Source organism: Colletotrichum paranaense (genome assembly GCF_030867605.1).
Source record: "Colletotrichum paranaense strain IMI 384185 chromosome Unknown Scaffold_21.1, whole genome shotgun sequence".
NCBI lineage: Eukaryota > Fungi > Ascomycota > Sordariomycetes > Glomerellales > Glomerellaceae > Colletotrichum > Colletotrichum paranaense.
In genome coordinates, this window is record NW_026848979.1 from 189,707 (window position 1) to 205,529 (window position 15,823).

The 15,823-nt window shown below is 54.2% G+C and overlaps 4 protein-coding genes across 4 annotated transcripts; 2 read left to right on the forward strand and 2 right to left on the reverse strand.

Annotated features, from left to right (window-relative positions):
* Positions 1-296: 296 nt before the first annotated feature.
* Positions 297-2,495, reverse strand: CPAR01_15783 (uncharacterized protein; the record flags this gene model as incomplete). Its single annotated transcript, XM_060500031.1, has 4 exons — positions 297-1,320; positions 1,371-2,062; positions 2,126-2,336; positions 2,473-2,495. 4 exons carry the CDS (start codon positions 2,493-2,495, stop codon positions 297-299), a joined length of 1,950 nt encoding a protein of 649 aa, XP_060341220.1.
* A 2,379-nt stretch (positions 2,496-4,874) lies between these two features.
* On the forward strand, positions 4,875-5,700 carry CPAR01_15784 (uncharacterized protein; the record flags this gene model as incomplete). The annotated part of the gene is made up of 2 exons (XM_060500032.1): positions 4,875-5,017; positions 5,088-5,700. 2 exons carry the CDS (start codon positions 4,875-4,877, stop codon positions 5,698-5,700), a joined length of 756 nt encoding a protein of 251 aa, XP_060341221.1.
* A 167-nt stretch (positions 5,701-5,867) lies between these two features.
* On the reverse strand, positions 5,868-9,138 carry CPAR01_15785 (DDHD domain-containing protein; the record flags this gene model as incomplete). Its single annotated transcript, XM_060500033.1, has 6 exons — positions 5,868-5,994; positions 6,046-6,837; positions 6,888-7,308; positions 7,357-7,589; positions 7,641-8,830; positions 8,893-9,138. The coding sequence occupies 6 exons, from the start codon at positions 9,136-9,138 to the stop codon at positions 5,868-5,870; spliced, it is 3,009 nt and encodes a 1,002-aa protein (XP_060341222.1).
* A 1,883-nt stretch (positions 9,139-11,021) lies between these two features.
* On the forward strand, positions 11,022-15,561 carry CPAR01_15786 (RNA polymerase Rpb1; the record flags this gene model as incomplete). Its single annotated transcript, XM_060500034.1, has 4 exons — positions 11,022-11,110; positions 11,177-11,288; positions 11,343-11,492; positions 11,542-15,561. The coding sequence occupies 4 exons, from the start codon at positions 11,022-11,024 to the stop codon at positions 15,559-15,561; spliced, it is 4,371 nt and encodes a 1,456-aa protein (XP_060341223.1).
* Between the last annotated feature and the right edge of the window lie 262 nt (positions 15,562-15,823).

Below are 15,823 nucleotides of genomic sequence, written 5' to 3' on the forward strand. Positions count from 1 at the left end.
AGGAGTGCGTCTGAAACGATTGCACGTACACACGGATGGTCACTGTTTGATGATCAAGGAAGCCAAACCTTACCGCGTATACGTCTTGAGAATACATGCAAAAGACATGAGAAGTCACATTTGGCCCAATTCTACAAAAGTCTGTGGTATTCGTAATGGATTCATTCAACTAAAAACAAACAATCAAAGCCTCGCCGCAGTTTTGGCCTTTTTCTATCCTCATAGACAAGAAACATCGAGCGTGGGAGAAAGAGAGAGAAAGAGAGAACAAGTCTCGTTCGTCAAGACGCATCGTTTCACAGTCCCTGCTTCTCTGCCGTGGCCATGAGAGAACCGATAAAGGTGGTCACCAGGCGACTGCGAATCTGGCAAATATCCTCGGGCACCAGCCAAATGGTGGCGCCCATCTTTCTCGCAATGGAAATGCTGAGCTTGGCGTTGAGGTAGGCGTCGTCGTCCGTCTGGCCGGGGGTGACGAGGTCGTAGTCGACGTAGCTGCTCTTCATACCGCTGAGCACGTCCAGCAAAAACACACCGGTGCCGATGGAGGGATCCTTGAAGGATCGGATGGCAGATGACTTGCCGCCCTTGCGAGACATGTCATTGGCCCATTTGACCATCTCCGAGTCCGTGATCTCCTTCTTGCCAAGACGCTGCGCCAGTGTTGACAGAGTGACGGTAATGTCTCTGCGCATCAATTGCCACACCAAGCCAAGAGTCAAGGTCCGTTGACCGTCAGTGATATCTGCACCCTGGACGCCCACAAGCGAGAAACGGTTCTGCTTGCCGAGCTCGATCGCGTAGTTTGTGTTCTCAACCGCCTTGAACCGCAACATCTCTCCGCCGTGCGCCGGTGGCTTGTTCACATGACGCCAGTTGACGGATCCCTTGATAACCTTGTCGTACGCCTGCAGAAGCACCGTGCCGTCGCGCAAATCGTCAAAGAAGGATTGCACAGCAGGCTGCACATCCAAACTGTTGAGCCACAGAGTAAATACGCGGGCTTCTCTCTCTCCTTCGGCATCAAAGTCTTCAACCTCGAGCTTCTCCTCCTCGGTGATGGGGTCGAGCGCGGGGTGGGTGTTGAACAGGTTGGCAACGAAAGCCAAGTTCAGCTTGGGGTTACCAGCGACCAGAGATGACGGGGTAAGGAACTTGCGGCAGCCCATGTTGTCGGCGGTTTGCAGAATCTCCTCGGCGCGCTGATGAAGGTCTCGTGTTTGAAGAGGGGCTCTCGTCGCGCCATATTCGGAGCCAATCTGTGCCAAGAGTACAGTGTAGTTCTCGCCGTCCTTAATATCACTAGAGAAGTTGTTCACCCTGCGCAAGTTAGCATGCTTCTAGCATTGGTTTCATGGCTCAGTGTTTACCGTCTGTTCCAGCCAGCGGCCTTGAGGTGGTAGTTGAACCATCTGAGAAGAATCTGTTCGGGGGGAAGTCTCAGGAACTGCTCGAGGGTCTCGTCGTCCTCCAACAAGCGGTAGAGTTCGGGGTGCAGCTTAATGTCAATCTTGCTCAAAAGACCACGGCGGATGATTTGCCAAATCAGACCGAGAATCAAGTGCTCTCTGCCCTCAATGATATCACCACTGCCAATGTTGACAACGGACAGACCGATACCCTTGGACGACTCAATGACGATGTTGTTGTTCTCCGTCATCTGGAAAGCGTTGAGCTGCTTCTTGTTCTTGGGTCGGTTCAGAACACGCTCGTCAATGGTGTCGGCGACACTGTCGTTGATGAGCTTGGCCAAGACCAAACCATCCTTGCACTCGTCAAACATTTCAAAGGTGTCAGTAGGGAAGGGAAGACGGCTTCCAATATCTGCGTCACCGGCCAAGACGGCGTTGATGTGACGGGTGAACTCGGTGCGCTCATCTTCGTTGATGGTGTGGGTGACGTTGGCATTGGAGCCCTGGACGTGAATCTTGCCGATGCTCGACTTTGAAGAGTGACCCATGCCTCCGGTTGCTTGCGCGACAATGGATGCGCCGGTACCACCACCGGGACCGGTCGACATGCGTTTCTGAGCAGGAGAGGACTCGCGGAGCTTCGCAATGAGCTGTAGGTGTGTTGTTAGCATTACTTGGAGGGCGATGGATAGCAGGATTCCATTCAAACATACGGCAACATAGTCCTCGAGCTCGACTCTGCGGGAGGAGTCAAGATCGACCTCCTTCAGAGCCTGTCGTACGACATCGTAGGGCTGGCGCTCGCTCTGCTGGGTGGCCTTGATGGCAGTGGCCTCGTCAACGTAGCCCTTTTCGTCAATGTCAAGCTTGCGGAATGCGTCGCTGAGACCAAAGATTTCGTTTTGCGGGAATTGAGGATACTTCCTGTGGGTGAATGCTTGGTTAGTGACGGCAGACGAGACGTAGAGGTTAGAGCAAAGCAGAGCCCCTGAGCAATGCTGGCGGGAGTGAATCACTCGCAGCGGTGCGGGGCAGGGAATGCGATTGAGTGTGTGCGCACCTCTGAAGCTTGAGAACGTTCATGGTTGTGGTCGTCTCTGGGCGTGTCGCGGGAAAGGAGACGAACGATTGAGGGAGACGGCAGGTTGAGGGTAGCGAGGCCGCTGGTGAGGTTGGTGGACGGTGGAGAGAAGAGGACGACGGGAGTCTCTCTGGGTAATGCGCTCGGCGCGGAGGAGCAGGTTGGAAGCACTTGACTTGATCAGGGACCAAGCGGGAGTGGCAGATGCGCAGGAAGCTCCGGAACGCACGGACGTTGACGGAGGTTGGTCCTTTGTATCCGTAGGCGCAGTACCTCTAGGTCCTGCTATCTAAATTCCTTGGTGTGTAGGGTATTCGAGGTGTTGGATTTGGCTTGAGCAGTCGTGGTTTGTTAATGTTGTCGGTGTTGTATTTCGAGAATAAAGTGTATGTAACAAACAAGTTGAATAAACCAGAGGGAGGAGGGTGATGATGTCGATGGTCAACCGGGGCTAAGCAAGGTTGTACTTGTTGGTACCCAGGTCAAGAAATCAAGCAGGTTAAAGGCCCAGGAGAGGGTTGTTCAGGTAATGGAAGTAGGCACAAGGTAAGTAGGTACTGTAAGTATGGTACCCGTACGACCAAGGTATAGGTACTGTGCAAGGTAAAATAGGTATGCTCGCAATGGGGGCTGGCTGTGCAAAATGCTGTGCTGCGTTATGCCGTGACGAGGTACGAAATGCGCGTGTTAAGGCGGAAAGGTGACTTTGTGAGCGTGTGAGGTACTTCGAAGAGGGGGGAAGAGGGGGCAATGGGGGCCGGATGGAATGTGCGAGACTTACGTAGGTAGGTACCTTTTTTCTCCCAGTTCGATGGCGGGGGCGGGGAGGGGCCATTGATGTAATTGTACAGCCATCGCCTCGATTACCTAAGACACCTCTTGCTCTCGACTTTGGCTGCCTTACATTGTGATGCGACACTTGACTCTGCCTCTACCTTACCTTACGGAGTACACTAGGTACCCAACGCGACGCTGGTGAAGCGAAGCAATGTTCAGCACGTGGTCTAGCAGAGCCTGGACTATTGCCTTGCCGTACCCGTGGACATTGCCAAACCTCATCTTCTAGGAGTGAGGCAAGCCGCTCAAGCAGAGTGATGGACCCATAGGTACCCAATAGCCCAAACTGGGGCGAGAGGTACATCCCAATTCCTCAGTGCTCACATCTGAAGCAAGCTGAGGTAAGGTACCTCGACCTGCCACCCGAATCAATGCGAGAAACGCGGTGCCTACCTTATGGAGTACCTTGAGGTAGGTAACCGCGGGAAGCCTGTTTGGATTCGGACAAGTCGGGTACCCGTGAGACCTAGTGTACTTTACCCTTCCGCGTATCCAAGCAGACGCCCGAGGTACCCGACGACCAACGGCCACCAGCCACAACGGCTTGCGTAAGGCAAGCTCGCTCTCGTTTCGCCTACGACTACTTGTGTAAGCCAGCGTACGACAAGCTCAGGCTGCCGTTTGCCATATTTGCCTCATTCCCGATTCATGATACCTACTTGTCGCTACGCTATGTGAGATGAAGTCTAGCCAAGACGTCGAGTCATCACCAGGAGGAACGACGACAACGTGCACGCGTGGCTCGCCAGGCACCACAACACATGTTCTGCACGTCCACGACGCTCTCGGCTCTCCAACACGGGGGCGGACGCGGGAACGAGACTCCAGACCTGGCCGTCCGCGAGACTCTTCCGGCGCCCCGGAGCCCCATCAACTTTTTTCTTTTTTTGACGTGGTTCGCCTCACGATCATTTCCCTTGCATGATGCTTATGTAAAGCAGCCTGGAAGGTCTCATGAGGCATAAGGGGCTATTGCAATAGTACCCAAGATCTCGAAATAACCTCGCCCTGCGCGAGGCCCGATGATCGACCTCCCGCTCTGTTTATGCTGCTGCCCACTTGCACAGTTCAAGCAACTAGACGCCCCCTTACTCTCTAGCCCATGAATGCCTAAGCGCCCAAAGTGTTCTCCAGACCTGCCCAGCCTTGAAATAGATTGCCAACCGTCAATCTGCCCGTAGGCCGCTCTAGGCAATTTTCTGGAACGACTAGGTTCAGGGAAGTTTGACCAAGATATGCATCATGATCCCGGCACATTACTGGTAAAGCACTGGTTAAAAGATGCACTGTGTTGCTCATAGCAAACTCCTGACCAAGTACAGTGCTTCCCTAATCTGAGCACAGTCCCCGCACCGAATCCCCCCCACCTCGAATTTTCTGATCCTCCGTGGCGATACCCTCATCGCGACCACAAGAATCTCACCTCAACTTCGTCGTTATCTCCTCCACCACTCTTAGAGCACTCATCTGTGGCTTGAACGCTCTAATACCACAGAACCGGATTATCACCTCTCTACTTCTCACCCCCGCCATACACATTCGCCATGGCAGCCGTATGCAAAGCCTGCGAGGACCCCCTCATCATCACAATCGACCCAGACAGCGAAGACGAAGACAACCAAACCGGCGACGAGCCCCAGAACGTCCCCGATGATCTCGAGCTCCCCTGCGGCTGCCACTTTCACTGGTACATCCCTCCGCCTCATCCACTTTGCTCACCCCTCTCATCCCATTCGAACACCAGCTAACAAAACCAGGCAATGCCTCCTAGACCAATCCGAACAAACAGCCCTCTCCCTAACCTGCCCCTCTTGCACAACCTACCTCCCAACCCAAACACCCACAGGCGAACCCGCAATCCTAACCCGCTACGTAAACGAAGGCGGCCTCCAAGACAGCCTCGACATCCTCCCCACCATCACCGAAGAAGCCTACCTCGCCTCCAACCCAGAAGCCCGCCCCGCCCGCGCATACCACCTCATGTGCTCGGAGGGCGACGTCGAAGGCATCGTCACCCTCCTCCAGGACGCAAACGAGGAACTCGCAGGCGACGTCGCCGCGCTCGGCCAGCTGATCCGCTACCAGGACCCTCTCGCTGGAGGGAAGAGCGCGCTACACGTCGCGGTGGAAAAGGCGCAGGAGGAGGTGGTCTGGTTGCTTCTGTGGATCGCATCGCGGTTGCCGACGGACGTGTTCCCCGCTGCGGCGCGGCAGGCGGCTGAAGGGCTACAGATTGTGAGGCTGACCAACGATGTGGGCGAGGACATCCGCGCACTCAAGGCCGAGAACGGGTCGACGGCCGAGGATGTGGCCAAGGGGTTGCCTGCTCGTTGGGGTGCCTTGGTTGATGCCGGTGTTCTGCGTGCCTAAGTTATGTTGAGAGATGAGAAGTAAAAAAGATACCCAGCCTATTGTGGAAGAATTGTACAATGCAACGAGACACTCATACGTGACGAGACATCTTACTTTTTAACGTGAAATACCATTGTATTGATCAGGTCGCCCATCCTAAACGTCTAGTCTAAGTTATGGCACGTCTACTTTCGTTCTGCTCGGCTTCTATTAGAGAGAAGTTGTGAAAGAATAAAGTGGCTGACATCCTCGTCAGACCAGTAACTCATGTGCGACGCAATCGTGTTCATGGGGTTGAAGTCGAGAACGCTCCTATCGCGTGTTAGTATATAGACTCAAGCAAGACTCAAATCAGTTGCTCACTCTTGAATGCTGTAATCGACGCGCCCGTTGCGATTCAGGGCCCGGACTTTCATCTCCTCCCGCCGCAGCTTCTGCGCCTTACGCTCTGCCTCGAGCCAGTCCGCGGCGCCGCCGTCGTCGTCCGTCTTGGCCAGTGCCACCCGCTTCTCCTGGAACTTGGAATACAACGTCTCGAGCTCGTCGTCAATCAGCGTCATCTCATTCCCGCTGATGCTGGTGCGGCCCATCATCGACTTGGAGTCCGCTAGCTGCTTCTTTCTTTCATTCGTCTTTTCCCCAAGCTTCGACGCATCCGAAATCACACCGCTGTCTGCAATGTTCGTGCCCGCTCCTGAAACCTGCTGTGGTGAGTTGGCCGAGTTCATCTTGGCCACATCCTCGTTGCTGAGACCGAGGCTGCGATTCAGAATGTTGCTTGCTATGCCTGCACTCAAGCTGGACCATAGCCCACTGACACTCTGGCCAACTTTCATACCGATGCCCGAGAGGCCTTGTTGCGCCACGTTGCCAAAGATGCCCTTCTTGGTGTACGGCAAGACTTGGGGCTTCAAGGTGGACATTGCAGGCGAAATCAGGGGCTCGAGACGGTAGCTGATTGGATCTGACGGATGAAAGACGTTGAAGAGCTGCGAAACCTTTGGAGACGAGACTGAATAGGGCAGACCGGTGATCGCGGAAACACGATGCGTAGGAGAAGCCGGATTCGCGGCGAGGAACGGGTCGTCTATCAAATCCGGGTTCAAGGGGCTTTCTGATGGCCGGGAGTTGGGCAAATGGCGAGCCGCGATTGTCCTAGTTGTGTTAGTCAACTCAAGCTCAGCAAGGAAATTGCAGCAACGTACCGTCCCTTGAGCATCTGGAACAACCCCACCGGAGACCCAAGGCAATAGAAATCTTCCACGTCAAACTCAAATCGCAGCTCATTGGCTTCTCGATCACGATGGGCCTCCATCTTTTCTTGTGCCGGCCAGAATCGGAGGGGATTCCGAGGGGTTTCCAACGTCTTTTGCTTCTCCTTTTGCCGGCACAAGATATCAAACATGATGGCCGAGCCGAGGGAATGGCCAACAACATGGACTTTGCCCTTGAAATCTGGGTTCCGTTCCATGAACAATTTGAAGATGCGGTTCGACTCCTTTAGCACAATCTCCGAGATCTGTTCGCGGTATGCACTCTGGTATAAGAGAACATCTAGCGCAAGGTCGGAAATCAAGGACCTGGCAAACGCCACGCCTTCGATGGTGATGTCCTCTAGGGAGGGGTCTTCTGAATGATTAGTCGTGACCACTAAACTTCAGGCCGGTCACTTACATTCGTCCTCATCTTGGGCACCGTCACCAATATCTTGTTCCTTTTTCTTTTCCCGTCTCTTGGGGAAATCAAGCAGGTGTCTCCAGCACACCGGCAAAACCTGCACACGGCAGTTTCGAGGGCCATCTTCCAGCTCCGAGTTGAGTGCTCTCAAGTCAGCAGAGCTGGAATACACCGATTTGATGTTCTTGCGCAAAATGTTGACATCGTGGACGAAATTCACGCTCTCCATGCTGTGCAAGTTAGTCTCTCAAGTAGACAATATGCCCAATCTTTAGTCTTACCGTATGCCGAGGAGCTGACCGATACCGTGAGTGACCAATACCAAATGTTCGATTTCTCGCCCTTGGGTTTCGCCAAGCTGGCCGTTGTAGTCGTTTTCGATTTCCTTTTCCTCTCTTTTCCGAATCTCCTCTTCCTGTTCCTCCTGGTTACGCTCAGCCCCTTCCATCAGCGAAGAGATCTGCCGTTGGAGGGAATTTTCCCTGTCATCTTCCTCCTCCAGCAGGGAAATCTCGTCGGTTGACTGGGACGGTCTGGAAGATGGTGGCGCAGACCTCCTCTTGAGCAGTTTCTGCTGCTTCTCATCCAGCTGCGGGGTTGCTGTAGGGTCGGTCGGCGTCGCCGGCTGTTTTTGTTGTTTCTTGTTCTTTGCCACGTCAGAGTAGCCCCTGACCAGTTTGACACCACTCATGTAACCACCGCCCGAGAATCTTTCATACATGGTTGACGTCACCCACGAGAGCATGCTGTCTGAGGTGAGCCACGCGGTGCCTGCATCTTGATATGTTGCGATGTTGTTCATCCAGGCGCCAAACAAGCGGTGCGAAGAGGGCTGATGTTGGTTCTGCGGCCCCGGCGATTTTAGACTCCCGTCAGTCGTAGGAGTTGTAGCTGCTGCGGCCTTGAGATTCTCGACGGACGCTTTGGGCGTTACATCCTTGGCTTTGGGGTCCTTGTTCTTCGGGTCGTTGCGAACTCGCGGCTTGGGATATGTCCAGGGCTTGACCTTGAGATACCCCTCCTCCAGCTGTGAAGCTAGGTTCTCCTCACATGGCCGCAAAGACGAACCCTCGTCGTAGAACCAGGTGCCGCGACGCACTTCATACACAGGACCCAGCCAGTAGACCGGGCCCAGCTCCCGGTTTTCGATATCGACATCAAAGAGGTAGTCCTCGTTCACGGGAACGCGCGTTTTGGGGGTCTGGGTACCCTCGGGGCTGGTCTCTACGCTGCTGTGCGCGCCCTCATCGTCGGTATTCTGGCGACCACGTTTGGAGCCGGACGAAACGTTGCGCAATGATCGTTCTCCTCTTCGCTTTTCTGAATCCTCTAACAAACGCTGGTACGCCGTCTCGATTGCACGAGAATCTAGCTTGGAAAATGGCAAAAACTTCTTTGGCTGGATCGGGGGCTTGGCATCTTCGGCAGGCTTCGCTTTGTCTCGGAGGAATTGTGGTTTGCGCTTGGGAACCTGGACAGCATCGAGTTAGTCTGAAAGTGGGCAAATTTTGTGCTGACGATGGGGAGTCTCACATCAGTTGCATGGTACCAAAGGACGTTCAGTGGAGGGCAGTCGGAGGGGTAGGTCTTGATGCTCTGGCCGTATAAGTGGGTGATGCTGTGATCGCCAGGACGGGATGTCGGAACGGGCACGGGCTGTGGAGGAGGATCCTTGGGCGTCGGTGTTGAACTCCGGCTGCCGGCCCAAGGGTTGATGGAGTCGACAGCGGACGAGAGGTAGGACTTTTCTGGTTTGCGGTCAGCGCCGCCGGGAGCCATGATCTGCGAGTGGGCCGAGTGCCATTCGGCGGAGGTGTGACGAGATGCCCAGGAGCGGCGAGAGGTTGCGGTGATGTAGCTGTTGATATATGTGCCGGAGAGGTTCGGCGGTCTGCAGTGTCGTCCCCAAGCCTGTCTGGAGCGAAGAATCGCGGGCGCCAACGTGACAGAGGCAGCAGCAGACGGGCACTTATCAGTGCGAGTGCGTCACCGGAGTCCTCTTGCGGGGGAGGACGTGACCGACTGTCGGGGAGAGCAGTGACCGGTTTGGAGGGCAGTTTCGGGGGGAGCTTGGAGCTGGTTGGGCGGGAACCAGGAATGCTGGTTTCAGACTGGAGCAGTGGTGCAGGGTTAAGGCGGCGACAGTGAGGTGAGAGAGATCGAACGAAAGTCAAGAGAGAGAGCAAGGTTGGGGGGTTGGTGGAATCTTGTACGTATTTAGGTAAAGCTGGGCGAAGGAGGAAGATGGAAGAGCTCAGGAAGAATGAGTTTCCAACAAGTCGCGGGGCTTTGGCTGCTTGGCACTACTATCAAAGGGGACAATGTGTACTTGCACCTTTGGCGGTATTTGCTCTTACGGTAAGTACCTTTTCTGAGGCAGGTAGGTATCTGTGAGGTAAGGTGTCCAGTCGGTAATGGAGGCTTACATGAGAGTGGACAGTTCTGGATCAAAGGGAAATACGCGGTAAAGGAACACGAGGCCGCCTACCGATCTGCAGGTGCTTCCCCAGGCACCGGATCCGTAGTGAACAGAGTCTTCGTATCTTTGTATCCGTACTCCGTACGGGCTATGATGGAGGTGGATGAATGAAGGGCGCAGACGGCCCCAGTCAGCTGTACTTGGACATGGGGAGCTCCAGCTTTCAGGGACCCCATGACGCAGTTTGCAGTCCCGTGTAAATGGAACAACGGTGGAATGCAAGCCGAAGGGCCACCTTCCGAAGTACCTTACAGTGACACTGCACTAACGGCCGGGTACAGAGGTCTGGAGGTGCTCTTGATGCTTACCTCATCTCCCGTCAGAAGCGAGCCAGCTGCACCTCGCTCACCTCGCTCACTGCAGACTTGAAGACTCGCCAACCACGGCGCCGCTCATCCGTACATAAGGTATACCTCATACCTAGGTACGTGTACTTGCACCGAAAGACTCACACCGACAGCTGCGATGCCTCAAGGTACCTGATTTTCTGCCTCTGATCCTGATGCTCCAGTTCGGCCACATTTCGGAACAGGTAATAATGCTTTGGCAATTTCAAAGGCTGGTCAATTATGGCATGGAAATAAATCTCAGACTCGTCTAAGTAAATCACAGGGCATGCAATAGGAAGTCTGCCTTACCTAAGCTTGCTAAGGCAGTTTCCTACGCGACCTAAGGTAGGGACGAAGAATTGGGAATCTCCACTATCAACTATCAACTGGCACTGAGCAACAGATACGTACCCGTAAGTCGTCGCGCATGGCAGTGGGCGGGGCGAGCTGTGTTTTTCGATGGTGGGGTACGACCTGCATGCCGTCCCTCATTCCCACGCTAAGCCGTCGCCTTATCCAGTTGTCCCGCCGTGCCTCCATCTTCACAAAATTTCCAGCAAGGCCGACTCCAATTCAGCCATCCCGACGAAGACTTGGACCTTTCCACGCCTCCGTACCGATCCCCAATGCGCAACACACCGTAGCATTTTGTCGCACCGAACCTCCCGTCGTCCGTATTTACCCTACTACTGACTTCGGATCTCGACCATGACCTTGCGCCGAATGCGAAAATCCACCACCATCGATTTCCTCCCGTAGACTTCGACCTCACCCTTCCGGGTTGACTCACCCGCCACTGCCGCCGCCGCTTCCTCCCAGCCGAACCAAACGAGCGCGCTCCACGAGCAATTGCAATGGCGACCACCACCACCGTGACTCCGGTCAAGTCGCAGCTTGTCGATAAGCTGCCCAAGCGATTCAGAGGCATCAAGTTTGGCATTCAGTCAGTCTCCCACACACCCAGCTCATGCCATAAACCGAAGCGCTAACTCTGTCCGCTTGCTCCCAGGTCCAACCAAGATATCGCGAATCAAGCCGTCCTCGAAGTTTCCGATCGCCTCCTGTACGACATCGAAAAGAACAGAGCCCCGTATCAGCATGGTCCTCTTGACCCCCGTCTTGTAAGCGACTCCCAACGATTCATCCATGAGACGATCTAATGTGTTGGCCGACAGGGTACCTCAAGCAAGACAGGCAAATGTTCAACATGTGAGGAATCGCTGCAAAACTGCACAGGCCATTTCGGTCATGTCAGACTTCCTCTACCGGCCTTTCACATTGGCTACCTGCGCTTCGTCATGATGATATTGCAGGACATCTGCAAGGTGAGCATTCCCAGTTTCCCTCGTAATGACTGCCGCTGACAGTATCCAGGACTGCGGCAAAGTCCTACTCACAGAGAGCGAGAAGAGATCGTTCCTCAAGGAGTTGAGGCGACCCTTGCTCGACAATCTGCGACGGACGCAGATTTGCAAACGAATCAACGAGCAATGCAGAAAGGTCAAGAACTGCATGTACTGCGGTTCCGTCCAAGGCCAGATTAGGAAAGTTGGTGTTCTCAAGCTCGCCCACGACAAGTTCGTCACATACAACAAATCCACTTCGGCCAAGAAGATCCCTCCCGAGAGCAAGATCAAGTTCGACGAGTCCTTCGCCGAGGCCAGAAAGAACAATGGCGAGCTGGACAAGCACTTGCGCAAGGCCATGGAGGATATGAATCCTCTGAGGGTTCTCAACCTTTTCAAAATGATCAGCCCCACCGACTGCGAGCTTCTTGGCCTGGACCCCGCCGAGGGCCGTCCTGAAATGTTTATCTGGCAGTTCCTTCCTGCGCCTCCTGTGTGCATTCGACCATCAGTAGCCCAGGACAACGCGAGTAACGAGGACGATATCACAACAAAGCTGGCAGACATTGTCTGGGTTAGCGGCATGATTCGCTCGGCACTACAAAAGGGCTCGCCAGTTCAGACCATTATGGAACAGTGGGAGTATCTCCAGCTCCAGGTTGCCATGTACGTCAATAGTGACGTGCCAGGTCTGCAACAGCCGGGATTTGGCAAAGCCGTGAGAGGTTTCTGCCAGCGGTTAAAGGGAAAGCAGGGTCGATTCCGTGGCAATTTGTCCGGAAAGCGTGTCGACTTCTCCGGACGAACCGTCATTTCTCCCGATCCCAACCTTGGCATCGATCAGGTTGCTGTTCCCCAGCTTGTCGCCAAGAACTTGACCTACCCGGAGCGAGTGTCAGACTACAACATCAAGAAGTTGAAGGAGTGCGTTCGCAACGGCCCCAGCATCTGGCCTGGCGCTCAGCAGGTCATCAAGAACGATGAGGGAGGCTACAAAATCTCCTTGAAGTTTGGTAACCGGAACCAGGTCGCCCAGGATCTCAAAATCGGCGATGTCGTCGAACGCCATCTAGAAGACAACGACATTGTTCTTTTTAACCGTCAACCGTCTCTGCACAAGCTCAGTATCATGAGTCATTTGGTGAAAGTGCGGCCGTGGAGGACGTTCCGCCTCAACGAGTGTGTATGCGGCCCCTACAACGCCGATTTCGATGGTGACGAGATGAATCTTCACGTACCGCAGACAGAGGAAGCTCGCGCCGAGGCCATCAACCTCATGGGTGTGAAACACAACCTGGCGACGCCCAAGAACGGAGAGCCCGTCATTGCGGCTACGCAAGATTTCATTACCGCCGCTTATCTTCTGAGCAGCAAGGACAACTTCTTCGACCGCAAGACGTTCACGTACATCTGCATGCACATGATGGACGGCAAGGTCCACCTCGACTTGCCCCCTCCTGCCATTCTAAAGCCCAAGGCTTTGTGGACCGGCAAGCAGGTCTTCAGCATGATGATGCGACCCAACAAAGACAGTCCTGTCAAGATTAACCTTGACGCCAAGTGCAGAGAATACAAGGCGAGAGCCGGACAGTGCCCTGATATGGATCCCAATGACGGATGGTTGGTGATTCGCAACTCCGAAGTCATGTGCGGTGTCATGGACAAGTCGACGGTCGGATCAGGAAAGAAAGATTCAGTGTTTTATGTTATCCTGAGAGATTTTGGTCCTGATGCGGCCGTGGTTACGATGAACCGACTTGCCAAGTTGTGCGCAAGACATCTCACAAATCGAGGCTTCTCCATCGGTATTGGTGATGTCTTCCCCACCGAGAAACTGCTCGAGAGGAAGAGCACGCTCGTCAAGGGTGCAAGCATAGAGGTCGATGTCCTCATTGACAAGTACAAGAAGAACAAGCTCGAAAAAGCGACGGGTTGCAGCATGGAGGAGACGCTAGAGAACTCCATTTCGGGTCTTCTCAGTAAGGTCAGAACGCAGGCTGGTTCTCACTGTATCGAGACTCTCAGCAAGAACAACGCCCCGCTGGTCATGGCCAAGTCTGGATCCAAGGGTTCAGAAATTAACGTGGCCCAGATGGTTGCCCTAGTCGGACAGCAGATTATTGGTGGCAAGCGTGTTGCCGATGGTTTCCAGGACAGAACGCTTCCTCACTTCCACAAGAACGCGCCTCAGCCGCCGTCCAAGGGATTCGTCGAGAACAGTTTCTACTCTGGTCTTCTGCCCACCGAATTCATCTTCCACGCCATGTCTGGTCGTGAAGGTCTGGTCGATACCGCTGTCAAGACGGCCGAGACCGGTTACATGTCACGCAGACTGATGAAGTCTCTGGAAGATTTGTCAACGCAGTACGACGATACTGTGCGGACATCTGGCGGCGGTATCGTTCAGTTCCAGTTCGGTGCCGACAAACTGGACCCCGTCGACATGGAGGCCACTGCGAAGCCTGTCAACTTTGACCGAACCTTCTCTCACGCTGAAAACCTTACCTGGGACAATGACGAGGCTGCCTTGCTGCCCAACGAGATGGTCAAACTCTGCGACAACTTGCTTGCTCGAGAACGCGCACGCTATCCCAGAAAGTCGCTGTTGGGTGATCTGACTCTTGATTACGACAACGAGGAAGAAAAGTACACAGACGAGCACGAAGGCGCCAGAGACTTCTTGCGATCACTAGAGTCCTACATTGCCGGACGTGCGAACAAGCTTGCTCGTGTGATGGAACTCACCGGCCTGACAGCCAACGCTGACAGCATGGACGTTGACATTGATGAGGATGAGGTCAAGGCCAAGAAGGCTTTTGCCGACAAGGTCGCCAAGATGTCCGAGACGACATTGCGACTCTTCATCAAACTGTGTTTGGAAAAGTACAAAAAGGCACACGTCGAGCCCGGACATGCCGTCGGAGCTGTTGGTGCGCAGTCTATTGGTGAGCCTGGTACGCAGATGACCCTGAAGACTTTCCATTTTGCTGGTGTCGCCGGTATGAGTATCACCCAGGGTGTACCCCGTATCAAGGAAATTATCAACGCCTCCAAGACTATCAGTACCCCCGTCATCACCTGCCCGTTGATGCAGAACAGGGAGATGACAGCCGCGAAGATTGTCAAGGCGCGTATCGAAAAGACGTATGTTGAGGACATCCTGAGCTACATTGAGGACGAATGGTTCGCCGAGTCGGGAAGCGTCGTTCTCAAGGTCGACATGGATGCTTTGTCCGATATGCAACTAGGCATTACCCTGGGCGATGTGGCCGAGGCCATTTGCAAGCACAAGAAGATGAAGGTGTCGAGGTCCGATATGCACATTGGCGCCGGGAGAATCGAGATCCGCGTTCGCCTCGACGAGTCGGCGGCTTCCAAGCGGTCTGTCAAGGCCAAGCCCGTGGATGAGCTTGGCGATCTCTTGGTGCGAGCCAACTACCTCCGCCGAACGATCCCGACCGTGGCCATCTCTGGTTACCCCGAGGCCACTCGTGCCATCATCCAATCGTCCGAGGACGAAACTCACACTGTTCTGGTCGAAGGTTATGGGCTTCTCGCTTGCATGAACACAGAGGGTGTCGAGGGACGAAAGGTCAAGTCCAACAACATTATGGAGTGCAGAGACGTATTGGGTATCGAGGCCGCAAGAAGCACAATTGCCTTTGAAATTGGCGAGGTCATGGGTGACATGGGTATCGATCCGCGTCACATGCAGCTGCTTGCTGATGTCATGACCTACAAGGGCGAGGTCCTCGGTATCACACGATTCGGACTGTCCAAGATGAGAGACAGTGTTCTCCAGCTGGCCTCGTTCGAGAAGACGCCAGACCATTTGTTCGAGGCGGCTGCCGGTATGAAGACGGATCAGATTGAGGGCGTGAGTGAGTGTATCATCATGGGCCAGACCATGAGTGTAGGAACCGGCGCGTTCCACGTAGTGCGCCGCCTCGCCATGGAGAGGGGAGATGTTGGGCAGCGCAAGACTATTTTCGAGGATGCATGGGCTGCGCAGACGGCGCTCAAGCGCAAGTCTAGGCGGACTGTTTAAAAAGAGGGGATTACGGAGTTTTCAGAGTATTCATGTGGAGAGGCATGGCATTCATTCAACCAGGGATTGTACATTTCTGTATACGGTTTCACAGAGTAGTACTCGCTGTCTTCAGACAGAGTCTAGTATCAGACGGAACGAAGACATGAAAGATCAAGGTGTATGGCCTATGCAGTGACGTTAATGCGCTGTCTAGAGATGTGTTAGAGCAATCTGCTCTCATCGGTCCTCCTAGATCTAGGTATTCAACAACACCGAATGA